The sequence below is a fragment of the Caretta caretta genome, chromosome 15 (assembly GCF_965140235.1).
Source record: "Caretta caretta isolate rCarCar2 chromosome 15, rCarCar1.hap1, whole genome shotgun sequence".
Classification (NCBI taxonomy): Eukaryota; Metazoa; Chordata; order Testudines; family Cheloniidae; genus Caretta; species Caretta caretta.
Window position 1 is genome coordinate 10,575,735 of NC_134220.1, and position 20,522 is coordinate 10,596,256.

Below are 20,522 nucleotides of genomic sequence, written 5' to 3' on the forward strand. Positions count from 1 at the left end.
CCGTAAGCCATTTTTTCCGAGCAAAGAGCTCCTTGTCTAAGGTGCTCTTGACACCTCACCCAGGCCTAGAGCTCAGTCACTGGCACATCATTTCCCTTTCATCTCCCAGGAACTTCCTATGGAAAAGGCTTTTTCATTCCTGCACTCTTTTTATTGCAGAACAGAGCTCCCTCCCGATGAACCACTCTGCCTCTCTCATCACCTCCACCCTTTGCCCCTAAGATGTTTTTGGAGATAGTTCAGGGAAAGCAAAAGCTAGTCACCTGGTTTATGGGTGTCTGGGTGGTGATTCTGGGTAGAATTTTATCCAGCTGTTTGGTAATGAAGTCTTCAGGGTCTATCTTCATCTTGATAAGGAGGGCTGGCCAAAGCCCAGACTGCACCTCCACTGAAGAGACGTTTATGGGAATACATAGGCATAATAAATACAGAGCAGGGACTGCTAAGAAATCTAAGCAACCCCATAGGCACCCCTCACCAACACCTAATAGCCAGTAGGATGGTCTTGTCCCTTCACTCACCCAAGGAAGGATGATGGCTCACTAACAGCATCTCCAGTGCCAGATTTTCTGTCTCAGTACGGTCCACCTCCAGCCCTGCTACACCTGAGATCACACATAGTGTCTCCTGAAGCACACGAGGGGGTATGTATGCTTTCCCCAGCTCAGACAGCTCTCCAGTCTCTGTCACCAGAGCCTCAATGGGCAGCACCTGAACAGACAGAACTTGCTATTAACCCATCAAAGCACATGTTCCAAGGCCTTGCCACTTCTCCCCCCAGCACAAATAAAATTGTATTGGAACAAAAATAAACTGCCTTAGATAATACTGTGAACCTGCAGACTATGGAAGAAAGAAGGGATAAAGGCTGGTTCTGTGGTTGAAGCACAGAACTAAGAGCAATGTAAAGGAAAGAGAAAAACTGAGAAAGGAAGGTTATTCTAAACTCAACCAGTGGGGAAAGGCAGGATAAAATAAGTCACCCTCCTAGAGGATGGATTTGGGGACGTTCACTCTGACAAGTACCTCCAAACTGTATAATGTGTAATTCCCCACAAGGTCCTTAACCAAAAAAACTTCTGCTAAGCATCTTGGATCCATCTGACATTGGGAGGGAATGCCTAAGTGAATTAGGAGCAGCAGTCCCACTGAAAGTCATGTAGGTGCTTTTGCAAAACCCATCTATGGTGGTTGGATAATGCAAATCAATTTATAACTACGCACAGTCACAGCCTAGCAAATAGTGTGTTATATTTGGTCTCTTATTTTATTATTTTTTCATTTCTAAATAATTACCAATAAAATGTGCATATTATACATCATTTTTAAAGATAGCCTGAACAGAGCATCTGAACTATTAGCTAAGGCCTGCTACTAACCGGCACACTGAGAAAGGGAACAGAGTACTCTGGCCTCACCAAGGAGACAGAGAAAATAATAAGTAACTACTTAGACAAAAAGAAAAGGAGTACTTGTGGCACCTTAGAGACTAACCAATTTATCTGAGCATAAGCTTTCGTGAGCTACAGCTCACTTCATCAGATGCATAAAAGTGGAAAATGCAGTGAAGATATTTTTATACACACAGACCATGAAAAAATGGGTGTTTATCACTTCAAAAGGTTTTCCTCTCCCCCCACCCCACTCTCCTACCGGTAATAGCTTATCTAAAGTGATCACTCGCCTTACAATGTGTATGATAATCAAGGTGGGCCATTTCCAGCACAAATCCAGGGTTTAACAAGAACATCTTGTGGGGGGGAGAACAAGGGGAAATGGGTTAGGTTACTTAGACAAAAAAACACAGGCAAATAGAAGGTGGAAGTCTTCCTCCCCAAACAGAGGCATAGGAGGGATAGTGAGGACAACTGGGGTCACAAGGAAAGATAAATCACCTGAAAGGTCCTGGACACCTTATGGAAGTCTAGTAAGGAAGGAGTGGTGTTATGTGGGATCATTAACACAACATCCTTTATAAAGCCAAAATTCTGGTTTTGACATCATGTTGTGCAGCAACATTAATAGCAAAGGGATTACAGAGGCTAAATCTGCATGACACTAGAAACTAGTGGCAAGGGAATAGACCTGGTGATCATTCACCTTATGAGACTTGAGAACTGTTTTCAGCTCCTCCAAGATCCCATAGGCCAACTTGTACCCTCCAAGTGAGGACAAGAGTTTCCTAACCGTCTTCTGGGCATGCCTACGAACATGCCAGTTCCGGCTCAGCAGTACTGCAACAAGGGCTCGGTGATACTGTCTGAAAACAGAGAGAAACAAGTTCAGCAAGGGAGCTAGTCAGGCAGAACATTCAGACATGTAGATACAAAAAGTCCAGCCTCTCTGTGTAAAGTCCCAAGACCTCCCTCTCCACTGCCTGCGTTAATATTTCAGCAAGTTAACTGCATCCAATTAAAATAGACAATTTCTACGTACTGAACTTTATTTTCAGGGAGCCGATGTGCATGATCCAAGAGGAGGCGCTCGGTCAGCTGCAATACCGTGCACATGGCTGTAGAGAAACACAAGACACGTAAGACAAACAGCGTGAGGGCTTACTTACTGTGGGTTTAAAGAGGCTGGATCTTAACCTATGAGCAGACAAAGAGTACACAGGACACTTCAGAACAACATATCTGAAAAACCGATCCTTCCATAGCTGCCAAGGAACATCCTCTACTGATCCTGTGTAAGGGGTAACAGTATCACAAGCAACTAAGATTTTGTCCATACTGGAAGTACCAAATGTAACTGAACAGGACTGTTACTAGCAGGGGTCTAGCATGATTTCCTCCGAGCAATGTGAGTGGGGACAATTTTTGTCTGATACCGGGTTATAGAAACTGGGCTACAGACAAGATCTTATGTACCCTGCGACATGATGGACCTAAATTCTGCAGCAACGCCCTAGTATCTGTGGCATTCTGGTGCAGCTTCATTCAAAAATGAGCATATACTACTATTGGTACAATAGTCTGTGCTACTTAATTTAGGCCATCCTCAGATTCTCTTTTTCAGCATGCCCCTGGTTTTTGTCTCAACAACATATAGCTGCATGATGGAAGATGTTGAGAGACGCTGAAGGTTTTGGCACTTGGATAAGGGGAAAGTGGGGCTTTTTGGCAACCAGAAAGTCACCAGAAATGGTTTGGTATTGTTAAGCAACTTAGTTGGCTCTTTCTGCTTACTTAATCTGTAGTGAAACATTTAACAATTGGTCACTTACACTGTCAGCGTTAGGCTCCAGAGTTAAAATGTAACTGCAATTAACAGGGGCTGTTCAAGTATCTGAGGGATAGTATTTCAGGTTGTCTGCAGACTCAGGAGGATCTCTGTTAGTGTTTCCAAAGTTTCCTTCACAACAGCGAGAGCAGGAAACTTCTTCTTTTAAATGAAAGCTTAGATTCTGAAGCATAATTTTATAGTAAAGGGTGGATTCTGCAGCAGCACAGAACACATGCGCCCTGGCTATCATCACATCTCTGTAATACTGTTTTGCTATCATTGTCTTGAGAAAAAAATCCCTGTCCATACTAGTCAGGGAAACAACATTAGCACCTTGTTCGTGACCGCCATGTTCATAGAGTTGTTGTGTGCATATCTCTGCTCTCAACAGGAACAAGATGACGAGTACAACATCTTTCAGCAACACTAATGTCATCAGGAGAAAAGGAGAACTCTGACTCCTGAACTGCGATCATGGTGAGTAAAGGAGAAATAATACTACTACAAATTTAGAAAGATTTACATCTTCAAAGCTCTGCACTCATAAAATCACTTTGAGAACTAATTACTCAGCTCATTTTCAAATATTTTGATTGAAAAGGTCATGTTTTTCTGGACACATGTTCTGTTAATTTTTCTTTTAAATCTTTTTAATTCATTTTGAACATTGGAGGACAAAATGGAGACAGCACTCACGATAATTTATAGCGCAACAGATTTTCTGTCTCCCAGATTATTCCTCCTCCACAAATCTCTCTTTCTCCCATACATTTTCTTTCCCAACACACCACTACTTCTCCCTTTTTTTGCTTTCCTCCACCAGACCTCACCCTTTGGGTTTCTCTAAACTAAAATTTGTGATAATCTATGACTGCTCTAGATACTCCACAATTATTTCTGTCATGGAACAACATTTGTTAAATGCTAATCTAGACACTTCACAAGGTGTTTCAAAGTAATCGGTAACCAACAAATTCACATTAAAAGAGGATCATCAGTAGACTAGATAGGCCCTTTGAGAGAGCAGTCTGTTCACTTTAGTCTGAAATCTGACCCTGTGAGTGTCAGACAATATGGCTAATAAGCAGAAGAAGCTCTTGTAAAATCCCAAATAACAGGATTAAACAGGAACTGGCTATGTACGAATGAACTCTGATCACATTTAACAACTCACCTTCCTCTGATGCAGACTGCAAGAACTTCTCAGAAGTGAATATTTGCTTTTTCTCATCTAGAATCAGCTGCCAGAAACCACTCAGCTTGGACTCTGAGAGAGAGAGAGAGAGAGATTCTTCCATCAAGGTAACTCAAAATAAGGCCAGATTTACCATGCAATTACTTCTTTCATTGAAACATAGTTCAATCCTGTCTCTTAAATTGGGGTTCTCTACCTTCACTGCTCTTCAGGTATAAAGCTACCACAACTTTCCGCTATCGCAGAATGTATACCGCCTACACACCCACCCACAGCCCTGTTACAACAGCACTTTCTACTACAGACATTTACTTATGAACCAAGAGATTACAAGAACTAGAAAGCCCCATTTACACATGCATCTCTGTCTCATCCAGACTTTCCGAGGACAAGTCTTTCAAGTGATCCAAACATTGAAGGGGAGGAAGCTGAATAGAGGAGTTTTGCCCTAGCAGATACCTGGGTTTGGACAGTTCTTGGAAAGAGGCTTTGGTGGCAGTATTTAATTGGAAGCATATAACCTTTGCTACTCTAATGGATGGTGGCGTCCCCAGCTACTTCTTTAGAGGATCATTTCCCAAGTTTCCAATCCCACCACGCTCCAAAGAAAGAGAAAAAGTGTTACAAAAGAAAAAGGATGTTCTTAATGCTGGTTTAATCGATGCCTCAGTCAAGAATTATGGGAATTTAACACCTACGTGAAGATTTTCTGTAAGAAGAGAAACCACTAAAAAGGCATGCTGCACCAACTAAGGCACCGGAGGCTGGGATTTTCACAGCTATGGCACAGTAACAATTCTGCGTAGTCTCACTCACATGAGATCTGCCTGCATTAGCTCCACATGGGATAAATCTTACCATGGTTTATACTTTAACTAGCTTACAAACGGACAAGGATTCTCTATGAGGAAGCAACAAACAGACTAAGAATATGACATATATCACAAATCCACTGTCACTGTCCTGGTAACTTGTTCATTTGTGGGCTCTTACCAGTTAGTGCATCAGCCAAAGACATCCTACAGATCAGCAAAGCAGAAGCAACTCCTTCCGTTACCATGGAAACCTGCGTACTTTGAGATGCAGACTTTTCCACTGTCTGGATAAGCATTGGTAATAAGTCCATTGCCTGTAATAACGTGTCGCCTGAGGAAACAGGAAGAGATAAGAGGCAAGAGAAGGTGGACTTCCTGGATCTACACTGAAAGATTCTAACAGCTCTTCTGTTGTCACAAATCCAGTTATGGAAATGAACTAGAGAGACCATTGGGAAAAGTCTACATCTCCAGAACAGATAATCTGCCAAAAGGACTCTAGTTCCTTACATCACCACTGTAATTAAATTTTAAGCCACGGCAAACAGAGGCACTTCCCCACTCCTCCCTCCTCAGGAGCATGCTGCCTTCTCTCTCTGAATTTCTGTTCACAAGTGAAAGATTCTGATCCAATGCTACACAATTACTCATCCACTCAAATTCCACCCAGTTTCCTTGCATTTGACAGAGAATGTTTCCTGAACAGAGTACGTTTTCTGAAACGAGGCAAAGCGGACTGTATTGGAAGGTCTGTGAGCACCCCTCTCATCTCAAACAATCAAAAAAAAAAAATCACAGGATTCTACCTTTGGCTTTCAAATTTAAATATCCTTTAAATTAACATTCAAAACTACCTACCTTTTTTAAATTTCCAAAACAAGATGTAACACAAAATACTATAAACAAAAAGAAACATTTCCAAATATGTATCACCACAAAACTCTGAAGTCAGTCAAGAAAGAGTGTTTTAACCATAAAAAAAAATCCAAGAATGAGATCAATATCTTTATATTCTTCATATTTATCAGTTATTTGGAAAAAAAATTCTCAAGGTTTGCCAGGTAGGTCAAACCAAAGGCACAATCAAGATGAATGGGTAATTTCCATTTTTGTAATATTAATGCCTTGATTCCTGATCCCATGAGCAGTTGCACACAAGCAGACCCATGCACCCCGATGAAGCCCCAACAACCTCAGGAGTTTGCCTACATGGGTCTCATTGCAGGATCCTAGCTCTCGTGACTAATTTAGTTCTCAAAGTATTTGCTTCTGCCCTCATAAAAATAGACAAGATTCCTGGTAGACAGAAATGCAGGGTTCACTTAGAAAGTCCAAATTCAGTCACTCACAATGAGAAAATGAAGGCAGTTCCACAGTATCTGTATAATATTTGCATTTATTGTTCAGCTACACCAATGCTGATCATCTCTTTGGTTTATACAGTCTCAGTAACAGTGGATTTATTTAAACGTATATTATATATTTTATTTAGACTACAGAGATTGTTACTCTACAGTCAAATTTTGAGTCCACAATGATGAGGGCCAGTGAAAGCAGTTCTCAAAGGAGCACCAAAAGTTTGTGGTTTCTGAAGACCTTTACTTCAGAAACAATTTGCCACACAGAATCTATCTATATCCCTGCAATGATCAGTTTACACCTAGAAGAATGAGATTCAATTACCCTTCTGTTCCCCTGCATAACTGTAAGAGTTATGATCGTAAAGTTTACCTTTGAAAGAGGCTAGCATGCATTGCAGGTAGGCATGTCTCACAGCTGAAGTAGAGGTTTTAAGGCTGAAGGCTTTCTTTAACCACTCTACAAGCTTCTTGGGAACTTCTGTGGTGAACCGATTACACCAAAGAGCAAGGACAGAGACAGCATGTACCAAAGTGCCTTCATGGACTGGGAAGAAATGCAGAGAAAGTCAACACAGCTATCTCAAACCCACGAATGCAGTGACAAGGTAGCAGGAAGATGCTGAGGAGTGATGGAAAGGATAATCCATCGCTACACTTCAAACTGAACTTACATAGCATATTTTCTCTACAAGGCTGTTTTATCACTATAGAATGAGGGTCTATTCCAGCGGTTCTCAACTTGTGGGTCGGAACCCTGTTTTAATGGGGTCACCAGGGCTGGCAGTAGACTTGTTGGGCCCCGGAGCCAAAGCCGAAGCCCAAGGGCTACAGTTCAGGTTACAAGCCCCCCCAACCTGGGGCTGAAGCCCTTGAGCTTCAGCTTTGGAACACCCGCCAGGGCAGCGGGGCCCAGGTGGGAGAGCTCAGGCTTCAGTCCCCACTCCTGGGGTCGTGTAGTAATTTTTGTTGTCGGAAGGGGGTCGCAGTGCAATGATGTTTGAGAACCCCTGGTGTACACAAAGGATCCAGCAACTCAACAGCTGTGTTTCAAAGTGATCTTCAGCTAAACATGATCTGCACCAAAATCCTACTCTGGCTTCAATGAAGCTGGGCAGGATCCAGAACAAAGAAAACTGTGTCCTCACCTTCTTGTTGCAGGAAAGGGATGAAAAGTTCAGCCATGGTTCCACTCAGAGCTTGACTTGAAGATCCAGAAACCACATGATGACTAAAACTGCCAATTCCTAAAACGACAAAACCCTCCCTGGTTTGTGCCCTACTACAAGAGTTACTGCAAACCAGACAATGTAGGCTACAACCAACACCTCATAGCTCAATCCCATTCAACCCTGCCTGTCCAAATTTCTCTCCATCGCTGCACCAGTTCTGGATTTAGCCATCCACCAGGTTCTGTACCTGCAGGACCTCTCTCTAAATTTCAATCATTGCTGCAACCACGTAATCCTCATTCTTTGGCTACACATTTTAAAGCTTTCTGAATTCCACTGGTCTCTAATGGCCACCAACAGCCATCAACCTACTTAAACAGCAGAAGGCCATTAGCCTGCAGGCAATAATATGTACCTTCACCCAAGACCCTCTAGCCATGGCTGGTTAAGAATTACTGGGCTGGGAGCTCTCAGCCCAGACACTGATAGCTCACGTACTCATCTTTCTGCTAAATCTGTTCCACTGTAGAATAAACCTCTCTACTTTCTTCCAGGAGCCTTACCTGAAAGGACACTTATCTTCTGAGCCACAACCGTCAGTTTCCCCTCAGAACCTGTCAACAAAAAACATGGTGGTGAGAGAGTTGGTAGCAAGCAATCTAACTGGGGCATTAAATCCATGAGAGAGACAGACTATTTTTTACCAGAAAACTGTTCAGCCTTTCATCTGATCCAGATCATGCTGGCTCTATTCAACTTACAGCTGACATACGACATGGAACACTCCTCAAAGCAAGCAAACTTCAGCTGAACTGCACTGACTGACTCATAAGTTACTTACCCCCCAGGATGGCAAACAGGTGTCTCCCCAGCAACTCCACAGCCGATGGATCACTGCATTGTCGAGCCAGATTCTTTAATGCCACCACTGCCTCATCCATCAGCTGTGGACTGTTGGATTTCAATTGACCTAAAAATGGAATATACAAGCTAAGAGTTACTCAAGAGCTACGCACATCTCCTCAACAGGGTGCAGAGTCATCTTTGTGCAATCCATGTGGCCTGCCTTAGCTTCTGGCCAAGTGAGAATTTCCTCCCTTCCATTTTGGCAGGGCATATAATCAATATTGTTACTATTAACTCCACAGTTCTACAGCATTTTACAGACATTAAATAAATGTACACTCCACTCCTCTGTGAGATTGGAATGATACTTCCCTATTTTACCAATGGAGATACTGAGGCACACAGAATTAAGTGAATTGCCCAGCATCACAAAGCTAGTCTGTAGCAAGGCTGGAAACAGAAGCCAAGTCTCTTAATTCCCTGTTCTGTGCCTTACCCCAAAAGCAGCCATCGTCCTGCTACTAAACCACTTTGCACAACAGGCCTCAGGCAGCCATAAGATTGCTAGAACTGAAACCCCAATTTTTTTCAAAAGTTTAATGTGCAATATTTTAATTCCATATCACAGTATCGCCTCCCACCCACAATGACAAGGACATCTTCATAGTCAAGAATGGCGCTAACAATATGGCAATCATAAACACACAGGCACAGTCGGAGTTGTAGGGAGTCCTGCTAAGAATCTGTCAACCCATCCAGAGGTCATGGCACTTACTGGCCAGTCCTTTCACGATGTCCACAGCATACTGGCTGAGATCAAGAGTCACGGATGCTAGCAAGCAGGAGATTGCTGGGGACAGAAAAGAAGTTATGGTGTTAAACAACAACTGGCTTCTAGCCTGGCAGTAACCTCACACAGTCCAAGCCGTCAGAGACCATTAGAGAGGAGTTGCTGCCATGAGAAATGGAAAGAAAACCATAGAAACTGCCTCCCAATGCACAAATTTACTCAAAATAATTCTACACATTCAGCTCTGAAAGTCTGTTCCCCGCAAGCAGTAGACACCACACACCCAGCCACTTGGGATCACATCACCAATGCTACCTCTCCACACCCACCCCATAGGAGCCAGCCAACCTGCCACCGAGCTCACAGGCAAAGAGTCTGCCTGAGCACAGTCCAATGGGTGGCATTCTCCTATTCCCCATACCAACTCCTGAACTCCAAGTAACAACTATTCATGCCCCCACCCCATGTTGCTTTAGAGAAGACTCACTTTCAATCACGTTCTCAGGGCTCCGCAGTAGGGATTTCTGCAGAGTTGGTAGGACCAGGTCCTTGAATTCAGAGTGAGTCACATATCGGAGGAGGGGGGCACAGTTATCCTGCAGAGAGAACACAGTCAGGCGCCCAGCACAGCAGCAAACATTATACCTGGGACAAAAGTATAAACAGTGCCACATGTCTCTCACCAGCAAGTGCTTCTGAGGTTTTGTCTTACTCATCACGATGGTCTTCATGTAGAAATCCAGAAGGGCACTCTGAACAAGCAGAACATCCATTACAGTCATGTCACAACTTGCTCACACTCCCTGAATGCCAGCAGGGAGCCAAAGATCATGCCCCATCTTCCTTCCCCCAAAAGTCCCATAGTCCCATTCAAGCTGAATTTCAGTTCTATTACCACTCCCTCACACACAGGTCCACTAGGAAGCATGGTTCATTGCCCTATCTGCCAGCCTGAACACACAAAATCCACAGAGAGCTAGGTGCTCAGCTCCATTCCTGAAATCAGGATACAGAGATAGGGAAAGCAAGCATCTTGGCCATCTCCCTAGAAGCAAGAGATACACTGAAGAGCTGGGTGTGCCAACGGTCTCCCTAAACATAACTCAGATCAGGATACCTGAGCTTTAATCAGAGCAATCTCACTTTACTATCAGACAGACAGATGTAAAGCACCAGCCTTGCTGTAACATTTCTATCCCTTCCCAATAGAAAATCATTCTGATTATTATGGAGGAGAAAGAGGAGCCAGTGTTCTTATTTACCTTGTGTCTGTTAACAACATCCATTTCTTTCTGGCTCGTGCAGAATTGCACCAGAAACCCCAGCATTGCAGCATAGCTCTGGTTTGGTTCTAGACTGAGAATGACAGACAGGTACTGATCCACCAGCCCTGGGTTCTGTTGAGAAGAACCATAAGATACATTTACTCAAGTGACACTAGAAAAGTCAGTGAATTAGGTCACTGTGTCAACCCATGTGTCACCTCTTTCCAAAGCCTGTTCAATTTCTTCACAGCTCCAGCCACTGCATGCTTGTGAGAACCTCCCAGAACTTCTAATAGAAGCAAACACTGAACTTCCACCTGCCAAGAGAAATAGGAAAAGAGACATTCACACACTTACCACTTGAGAAAAAAACAATTAACGTCCACTCTAACTTGGAGTAAGGCTTCTAGGATCTTTATCAGCAACTTCCTCAACACAAATGACTTTAAACAGGATTTCAAATACATTTTCATGTGAGCATTGTAAAGAGAACAGCAGTTTCACCTCTCCAGTTGGTACTGCAATCCAAGGTGGCAGGAATAAGGTCCACAGGACAGACCAACCAATCGAGAGAAAACAAAGTGAAAAGCTTCTTTACACCATCCCAAACGTGGTATAATTGGCAACCTGCTTAGGAGACACCCAGGATGAGACCAGCACAGGATACTGCAGGTTGGGATTCAGCTGCATTGCTAACAGATCCAGGGGGTATCCCAGACTAGAAACAGTTTTGTTGCCAGACAGAAGTGTACAGAGCAAGTTTGCCTGGCTCTAGCCAAGACTATTAATCTCAATACCTCCTGCCTCTTTTACCAGAATAAGGGAGACCAAAAAACTATATGAAGTGTATAGGGTAAACAAAGGGATGAGAAAGCCCTATAAGGTGGGTTTTAATGTAACACCAGCTGTTACAATCACCACTACTGAGCCCACAGTCACATTCAGGATTCTTCACATTAGCCTGGAAATACACAATACTTCAAAGACTCTTCCTTATCCCTGAGGGGCAAGATACCTTTCCAGAGCACAAAAGTACCTACCAGCTTTTTCCATGTTTCTCCTTCTCTCTTGTCACGTGTTGGGAAGACTATGCGCACAAGCAAACAAATCCAGGAGAGAGCCAGCAAAGCTGCAGATCCACTGCTCTTACTGCCATAGAAAGGGGAAAAGAAGTGAGTCTATAGTTCCAGGGATATTGCTCAGTGTTATTAACCCAGGACACACACATTATTATGCCCAAACTGGAATTTGTCACCTTGTTAGTGAAGCACCTTGTCACCTTGTTAGAAAAACAGCTGAAGTCTCAGGTTTTAAATCATTTCTCAGCACCACTAATTAGCACACTTTAAACATTCAGAATCCTCTGAACAACACATCAAAAGGCCAAACCTTGCCTTCTGGGGATGCCAAACCACAATATGAGAAAGATCCCTAAGATCTGTGGAGATCCCTAAGGCCAGTACAGAAGGGAGAGGCAAACATTTTGCAAGTTGAAACTGTGGGCTGCAAGTAACCCAGCCCTCTCATCAGTTGCTCTCTTCTGTAGGCAGACTGGACTGCACTTCTCAGATTACTGAATGACCACTCACTTATCATTCACCCTCAGCCACTTTGGCACAATACCCTTATTTCTGATTTGTGCCAGATCTATTTCCTATCTCTGTTGTAATCCTCAGCTCTCTCCCAAGGTGATGGCAGAAGATGAATCCTTCACATGTCTGTCAGAGCTCTAAAAATCAAACCCCCATTTGACCTCTCTCTCCTTCAAGGTACAATGTCATAGCCAACATCCTTATAGACAATAATAGGATCAGAGTCCCTTAAGAACCAGCTGCTATCAGACAGTAACTAGAGGAGTAAATACAACATTACATGGATAAATTGAGATTGGACATTTTTTCTAAAAATACTCTAATTCAAATCCCTAGTTATTGGGCTTGATGCAGGAATCACAGGGTGAAGTTCTGTGGTCTGTGTTATGCTAGCGGTCTTGCTCAATCATAATGGTTACTTCTGGCCTTCTGGACCCATTCCCCTAACTGGAATCTCTGGTTGCTACTGTAATACAACAGCAATAAAGTGTTTTAGAACTGAATCTAAAACACGGTCCACCTATTGACTACCCCTGCACCAGAGAACCAACCCAAAGCAGATTAAGGTACCAAAGCTAAGAATGTCTATAATAATGTCTTGAAATTAAATAGCTGAACAAGTGTCCCTTTCCTGGTCATTCCTTGATAAAGCAGCTTAAAACAAGTCGTCCTGTATTTGAACGCTACTGAAAGGAAACTGTAATCCAGCCCAACCCTGCTATCTGAATTTCACTAGAACTAAGCCTCTCCCTTCCCAATGGGCATTCAGTGTGCTTCGTCTGCATAAAGAAGTACTAGCCGCAGTACTCTCCAATCAGAGTCGAAACAGGCTTTGGCAGAAGTTTGAGTCACCTTCTTGGAAATCATGTTGCTTCTATGGCAAGATGGTTGACGTGGTAAATGAGAATAAAATACGAACCATCAACTTTCCCTAATTCTGCTTGCAAAAGTAAGAGTTAACCCCTCTCAGTGGTAAAGCTTCAATTCTGGATGCAAGAAGCTGACTGGCAGTATTTCATGAAATGGTTTCATGCACAGCAACGGGAATAGCAGTCAGCCCTCACCTTGGAACTCCAGCCTTGCCACTGATCCCTAAAGACTGCAGGGATTGCAGAAGGTTCTTTGCAGTTGCTTCTGGCTGAGACTCTGCAAGCTGTTGGAGAGCTGACTGCAGGGCTCTGCGGGACGCTGCATCTCTATAGAGAAAAGGAAACATTTTCTGTAAATGTTACAAATCTTGTCAGTGTTTCAGATATTAAATTCTAGATTCCACACACAGGGTTCTGCTTCCTCTTCTCATCAGTCTGGCCAACAGCCAGTATATCTTTACCGTTCCAACAGGTGAAGAAGGTTCTGTATCATCTACACGCATGGCAGAATGCCCCATATCCTACCTCAACACACAGCCTGACCTGACTAGAGGACCACCACAACAATTCTCATCCCATGACACAAGATTAACAATTAATTCTGGCAGGCCCAAGGGGGGGTTTCAACCACTTCTTTTCTACAGACCACATTTTAAATCTAACCGAAAATTGCTCAGTTACAGCCCGATCCTGCAACTCACGGAGCTCTGCAAGGGCAAAGGGATGCACTCATGCACAGTGATTTTCAGGATCAAGATCTGAATTTGTTTTTAATTTGAAAAGATGAATTTTTGTTATTAGGTGTTATAAAACTTGTTTTTCTACAGATTCTAAATGTTGGGCCGACATTACTGGACAGCATTTTTTATGACAAATCTCTCTATATACTACACTCCACATCAACACTATTTCCATATGGAAGATAGTGCAGTCAAGTACAACTACCAGATATGTAGCCTTCCCAGCCCCACGTACTCACCTGTAACGATGCAGGGTGAGGCAGAATAGTTTGCAAAGGCCTTTAACCACACTCTCTGGCAGATCTGAAATAAATTGGATTCCAAAGTGTTTATTTGGGAATCATCACTAAGGCCCCAATCCTGAAAAAATGCACATGCTTCCTTTTACTACTGTGAGTAGTCCCAATGATTCCACTGAAACTTTTCACAGCAGTTAAGTTAAGCATGTGTGTGAGTGTTTGCAGGACCAGGGCCCAAGGCTGATTGACTGTCATGACCCAAAAAAAAAATGGGAATCAGAATTTCAATTTTTAGAAGTGGGGAAAAAATCAGAGCACACAATACTTGAATATTAAATTGTTTGCCATGGGAGAGTGTGAGAAAAGTCAAATAAATATCGTATTTTTTTTAAAAAAAACCCACCACCATACAAAAAAAACCCCCTCATTTTCAATCATAAATGCATTTTAAATTATTTAAGAGCATTTGAAAATCCCATACTCCACTACTCTGCACAGATATAAAGCTACGTTTGCAGTAATGATTCATGGAGGAGTCTTATTTAGTAAAAGACTGACCAGGGTGATGAAGAGCATGATTTTATACAAAAAACCCTAAAAGCCATGGCTGAGACAAACATTCAACCTTAGGACCAGATATAGAGTGCATAGATACAAAGGAAGTCTTTCCATCAACTTCAGTGAGCTCTGGATCAGGTCCTTAATCATTTGTAGAGAGCAAGTTAAAACTTCTAGGCTTGCTTTGTAATCAAGAAGCATAATATAAGATCCAGCCTCCTACATGAAATATGGTAACACTAGTTTGAGTGAAACCAACTGGACATCAGCATCAAACAGGGCTCCCTCCGCATCTCAGTGTCCACAAATATTTTATGAGTATCTGCCGAAGGATTTAACCTTTATATTTTCATTCCTCCTCCTCTTTTCTTATGTCTACGCTGAACAAGATACAAAAATTGTTGCTGCATGTTTCCTCATCACCCTCTTAGTTACCTTTTTCCAAATGTAGAGAATACATTTTCACTATGGTCAGACTCAGCGGGGCAGAGTTATGCCACAGGGCAGACCCAGATGAGTAATCAGCTATAGGTTGCTTGCTCTTAGATCAGGACCATTTTGGAAGTTATTTATTCACCTTTCAGAAGAGGCATGCTATCATGCCCAGTAATACTATCATCACATTTACAGAACACCTTTACACCTCGAAGGATTCCAATGAACTTTATGTAAAAAGGAAACATTTCAGTCAACACTGAAAAACAGCCACCTCTGGGGTAGTTCACAGCAGCTGTTTAAAAGTACAAAACAACACTACACTACACAACATGTTAAAACAAAGTGGAGAAACTAAATTTAAATCATTCCTGCAATTTCATCTCAGCAAAATTTATCTGATCTCACAAAAATTTGCCAGGACACCTCTACAATGGGAATATGTAATAATCAGGAATACCACTTTACATCTTCACTTCTCATCTGAGATACCTGTTTTTGGCTTTGCTGGAATCCTACGCATAAATAAATAACCAAAGGCTATGAACCAGAGTGGTCTGGCCTTGGCAAAATAGCAGCGCACCAAGTAAACACACTCCTGACCTGAGAGGATGGTACAGTGTTCTCAAATAACGGCATAAACACATTCCTAGGAGACGGGACAGGAACACACAGACTCTCGTAAGAAAAGGATGGGATGACAAGATAACGGATGGGGATGTTTTTGAACTAGCAGGCACAAGGTACAGGACAGTAACGAAAACCATATGGAGTGCAATACGCAACTTGTTTGTATCAATGTATAAAAGGGGAAAGGCATAGGAAAGGCAACTTTGTACTTGCCGAGGGGACTGCATCCTGGTGCGCGGACTGAGCAGCTGCCTTGTTGCAGGCATACATGTTAACGTACCTGTAGCTCCTATGGGACACTAGTACCGTGCTTTGTCAACAATATACCTGGCCGAGCGTCTTTGCCACTGAACTGAGCCTGTGGTCTTTCCTTATGAATAACATCAAGGTCTGTTGGTGTTTAGAGCTATTTAGGAGGAGAGGGGCAGAACAGAAAAATCGGGCAAAATCTCCAGGACCAGCAAGCCATGCTAAAGGTTCATGTCTCCTTGTACTTGTGTATACATATATACAGACACAGACACACAATTGTTAGAATTGCTTAAAGGGAAAGCACATAGTCCAATGCCTACAGCCCTAAGGCCTCAAAAAAGGGACAAATATTTCACCGGTCTTTTAAAATGAAATGCACTGCAGGGGTTTCCAAACTGTGGTAAATGGACCACTGATGGTACATGAGCTTGATGTTTCATCCATTCACTCCATGATTTTTTTCAGAAAGTGGTATGTGAACCAATGAAGTTTGGGAGACGCTGCTTTAGCACATGCCTAAACCCATTCCACACTCTCTGTGAAAGAAATAGCAAACAAATGCTTTAAATAGATGAAATACAAGTACCTTGCCCAGTGACACATCTTCCCAGTTCATTAAGTATCTCTCTTCGCTCCTTCACACTGGCTGTGGTCACTTTTACAGCAAACCTCTTCAGTGTATCAGAAACCTAAAACAGCCATTCATACAAAAAAAAGTTATCACTCTTTTGTCACCATCAACATATGGACTGCACAACCAAAACAAACAGAAGCACCGGGAAGGGAGAATGTGCTCTTTTGCAGACAGCCAACTCCTCTTACTAACTGACCGGTGTGGTTAGACACAGTCATCCAAACCACCATGGTACTTGGCAAGCCAACAACTCCTGCCTGTATCCATGAAAAGAAAAAAGAAAAGGAGTACTTGTGGCACCTTAGAGACTAACCAATTTATTTGACCATGAGCTTAAATTGGTTAGTCTCTAAGGTGCCACAAGTACTCCTTTTCTTTTTGCGAATACAGACTAACACAGCTGTTACTCTGAAACATGAAAAGAAAGAATCATTAGAGTCTCATACAAAGTGACGCTCCTCTACTCGTTTGATAATTCAAAATCTCTTTCATATATACAGTAGGATGACCTTTCTCTGATTTTCAACCTTCTTATGTGGCACTGCATCCTCACTCAGTAATATACACTACCATTAGTCTCCAATTACCCTTTTATAAAGTGGACAGACTATATTTACAATGCAATGTCTCATGTGAATCACTCAAGGAACTGGAAAAATCAATTGCCTAGTACATGTGACTTTAAAGGTTAAAAAATTTGCAACAGAATAGAATGCAGATCTTTTGCTTTCCAGTGGTGCACTTTAGCCCCTAGACCAGGGGTCTCAAACACACAGCCCACAGGGTTATTTCCTGCGGCCCACCAAGCTCCTCGCACCCTCCCCGGAGTTATTTCCTGCAGGCCGCCACACTCTCCTCCCCCTGCTCCCTGCGTCCCCGCTCCTCTGCCTACCTCCAGGCACTTCCCACTGCCAAACAACTGTTTGGCAGCGCTTAGCTTTTTCCAGGAGGGAGGAGCTCCACACTCAGGGGAGGAAGCGGAGAAGAGGCGGGGCAGGGGCGGGGATTTGGGGAAGGGGACTTTGGAGAACAGGTTGGAACGGGAAGAGGTGGGGCAGGGGCGGGGCCGGGCAGTGGGTGTCAGAGATGCAGCCCTCAGGACAATGTACTAGTCCTCATATGGCCCCCATGGTGATTTGAGTTTGAGATCCCTCCCTAGACTGCACTCACTCACTCATTTAAGGGGAGCTTCCTCCATGAGACAGTCTATGCTGCAGGCTTAATTTCATATATTGAGTATTTCACATTGTCAATTGTTATGAAATTATGTAAGAGGAATAACAAGTGAAAGGTTTTTCATTGTACCTTAACAGACACCTGTCACATGTTCATGGAGTTTGTGTAGGTTAGTCTCCTTTTAAACTGAAATGTCTATCAGGTTTAAAAAGTCACATCCTGTTTATAAAAAAACCTCTTTCCTATGTTACCACACAAGTGGAAATTAGATTGTTAAATGTTTTCTTTCAGTAATTTACTTTTCACCATTTATGCTGTCTGTTTACTTTTTACACCTAACCCAGCTTCAGAAGTGGAACTAGACCACTCAATTTCACTTTGGTGTATAATCAGTTTCACTTTTCAGTTTTCATGCACTAGCACCATGTTGTGATGTCTGGACTGAAAACACTGCAGGAGAATGTTTAAATCCCAAACCCAGTAATAATCTGTTTCCTTAATTTTTAAATATATTAAAACATTATTAAAGTTTTGTAAAACATGCATGAAAAGAAATTAGTTCTAGGCTGACAGCAGGGCTTGGCACATCTGGTGGCAAGTAGCAACTGATGTAGTGTCAATTTCCTGCAGACAACCTGAAACAGTAGATGCATGAGAACCACCTAAATATAAAATCCCAACCCAGCACACGGACTGAGCAGTCCTAAAATGCTTCATGTACAGTACTTCAACTTCAAAGCTGGAATAGCCTCCATACTGCCTGTATCCCCACAGCATAGGTGGAGATGCCTTGATCCACCATCCAAAGCCCCTGTTATACTGGGGCACACAGGGAGCCCAACTGAACTGTGCCCTGCACTCCCAGGAACACATGCCCTCCATGGACTCCATCCCCTCCATGGACTCCTCAAATCCTGATCCATCTCCTCCAAAGCAAAGCTCCACTGGTTTTGTAATAAAAGGTTCCTTCATATGCATGGAAATGGCAGGATTTGCTCTTGAGAAGTATGAACTGCCTCCATTGATCTCAATGAAGCTTTTGTCCGTGTGCAAGAGACCCCTCAAAATTGCTGACTGAAATTTCTAGGAAATTCCTACCTCCCCTTTCCGCCAACTCAGCCATCCCAATCCTTGTGCCTCTCTCCAAGGATGGGCAAAGGGTAGGGTAAATCTGGCTAGCAACCTGCAGAATTTGTTGAGAGATGGTTGTCATCAATATTAACTGTTCATCAGCCTACCAGTTAAGGTACGAAGATGTGAGCAACTATTTTAGAGAAAACTTTCCATTGTTAAAGACAAATCCAAGATGTCTAGTAGGTACTGATGCTGATTGACCATATATAGGTGTGACAGCCATTTACAAGGAATACACCTCTGTTTTCAGAGGCTTGGGATAATTTTAAATCTGCATTATATTCCAGTTGTTCCCAATTGATCCACTAACTTAGGGAATGAGCAGTTTTTATCATTCACACCATTTCGGTGACGAGGAGTCACTGTGCAAAAGTCTCATGCACCACTGCTTGTTCTTTTTATTAAGATGTATATAGACAAACATGCGTTAGTAAATTATACAAGAAAAAAGGTCCATGAAAAAGTGAAGTCTAAACATACATATCAAGCCAGATAAGACCTGACTTTGGAGGGGCTCTCTGAAGCAACCTCCATAAAATAATGAAAAGTGCATCACCATAAGCATATAGAGAAAAGAGGAAAATATTGTAACAAATGAGCTAAGAACTGTATGGTTGTCACTCTTCTGCACATCACAGCTATTTATAATTTCACAGCAATATGGACAGAACTCACTCTCCTGTTCCTAAAGCCTAAATCCATACCACTTGATAAATCTTCATTAGCTGTTAGACACATAATAGGATCGGACACAGTGGAGCAGTTCTGATTCCACCTAAAAAAGAGCTGAACATGCATGTGAGCACATGCACAAGTCTTATTGCAATATCCTATGTGATTAAACTGGAATACATTTTTATTATGTACATATTTTTTTGCAATGTATTAGGGACAGCCCTTTTTGTCTTTAAATGAACATTTACTGAATTTTTTTAAACCTACTCACATTCCAAGTACCAGTCAAGACCAAAGAAACTGGAAAACTAGAGAAAATATTTATCGATTTTTTCACTTTATACTTTTGATAGGTATTTCCATATAGTCAGTTTCATTGGTTTCCTTACAAAAGGGGTCAATGTCCTCTACTGTTTGTGTGAAGGTTTTTAGAGGGCAACAGAAACATTTGTTTAAAAGATACAACAAGGCAACTGTAGAACCACAAAAAGTCTCAGTGGCTGGGGTGGTGCCCAGAGCAGATTGTTTTTGCTGGAAACTGAGCAAGTTTCAACGTCATAAGGGCCTTTTTAACACTGATGTTAAACGCTGAGCCAACCCCGACCTTCGCCCCCGCCGAGCCTGGCCCAGCGGCAGAGAAAGGCTCGTCCCGCCGGCTCTGAGGCTCAGACAACTCCCATCTCGCACGGACACAGACGACGCGACAGTCGCGCTCTACAAACGCCTCCCGTCCCATTCCCCGCGCGGGGCGAAGCAGCGCGGCTGCTCCGATCCCCTGAGCAGCCGGGCCGGACTCCGCGGCGGGGCCAGGCTCGCACCGCGAGCCTAGGCTGTCTGGGGCAGGCGCGAGCTCGGCCGGGGACCCGCGGCCTCGTTCGGCCTGTCCCGGGGCTGGGCCCGCGCTCGGCCGGGCTGGCTGCTC

At 43.0% G+C, this 20,522-nt stretch overlaps 1 protein-coding gene across 3 annotated transcripts in view; it reads right to left on the bottom strand.

The window, feature by feature from the left end:
- The window catches only part of GCN1 (GCN1 activator of EIF2AK4), a 61,947-nt gene that overhangs the window by 41,028 nt on the left and 397 nt on the right, over positions 1-20,522 (bottom strand). For 2 of the 3 annotated variants that reach the window (XR_007352807.2, XM_048821193.2), the window contains exons 2-20: positions 16,568-16,670; positions 14,107-14,170; positions 13,323-13,454; positions 11,707-11,815; positions 10,885-10,983; positions 10,664-10,798; positions 10,085-10,153; positions 9,889-9,997; positions 9,387-9,461; positions 8,607-8,735; positions 8,329-8,379; positions 7,742-7,840; positions 6,967-7,140; positions 5,414-5,566; positions 4,400-4,492; positions 2,437-2,512; positions 2,101-2,260; positions 522-711; positions 264-388 (exon numbers count right to left, since the gene is read on the bottom strand). Coding sequence is in view for 2 of the 3 variants with exons in the window: in XM_048821193.2 (XP_048677150.1) it covers positions 264-388; positions 522-711; positions 2,101-2,260; positions 2,437-2,512; positions 4,400-4,492; positions 5,414-5,566; positions 6,967-7,140; positions 7,742-7,840; positions 8,329-8,379; positions 8,607-8,735; positions 9,387-9,461; positions 9,889-9,997; positions 10,085-10,153; positions 10,664-10,798; positions 10,885-10,983; positions 11,707-11,815; positions 13,323-13,454; positions 14,107-14,170; positions 16,568-16,670 (2,145 nt within the window). In the remaining variant the exon portion in view is untranslated. Of the gene's footprint in view, positions 1-263; positions 389-521; positions 712-2,100; positions 2,261-2,436; positions 2,513-4,399; positions 4,493-5,413; positions 5,567-6,966; positions 7,141-7,741; positions 7,841-8,328; positions 8,380-8,606; positions 8,736-9,386; positions 9,462-9,888; positions 9,998-10,084; positions 10,154-10,663; positions 10,799-10,884; positions 10,984-11,706; positions 11,816-13,322; positions 13,455-14,106; positions 14,171-16,567; positions 16,671-18,889; positions 18,986-20,522 lie in introns of those variants that run through there. The other variant, XM_048821195.2, reaches the window with a different exon arrangement.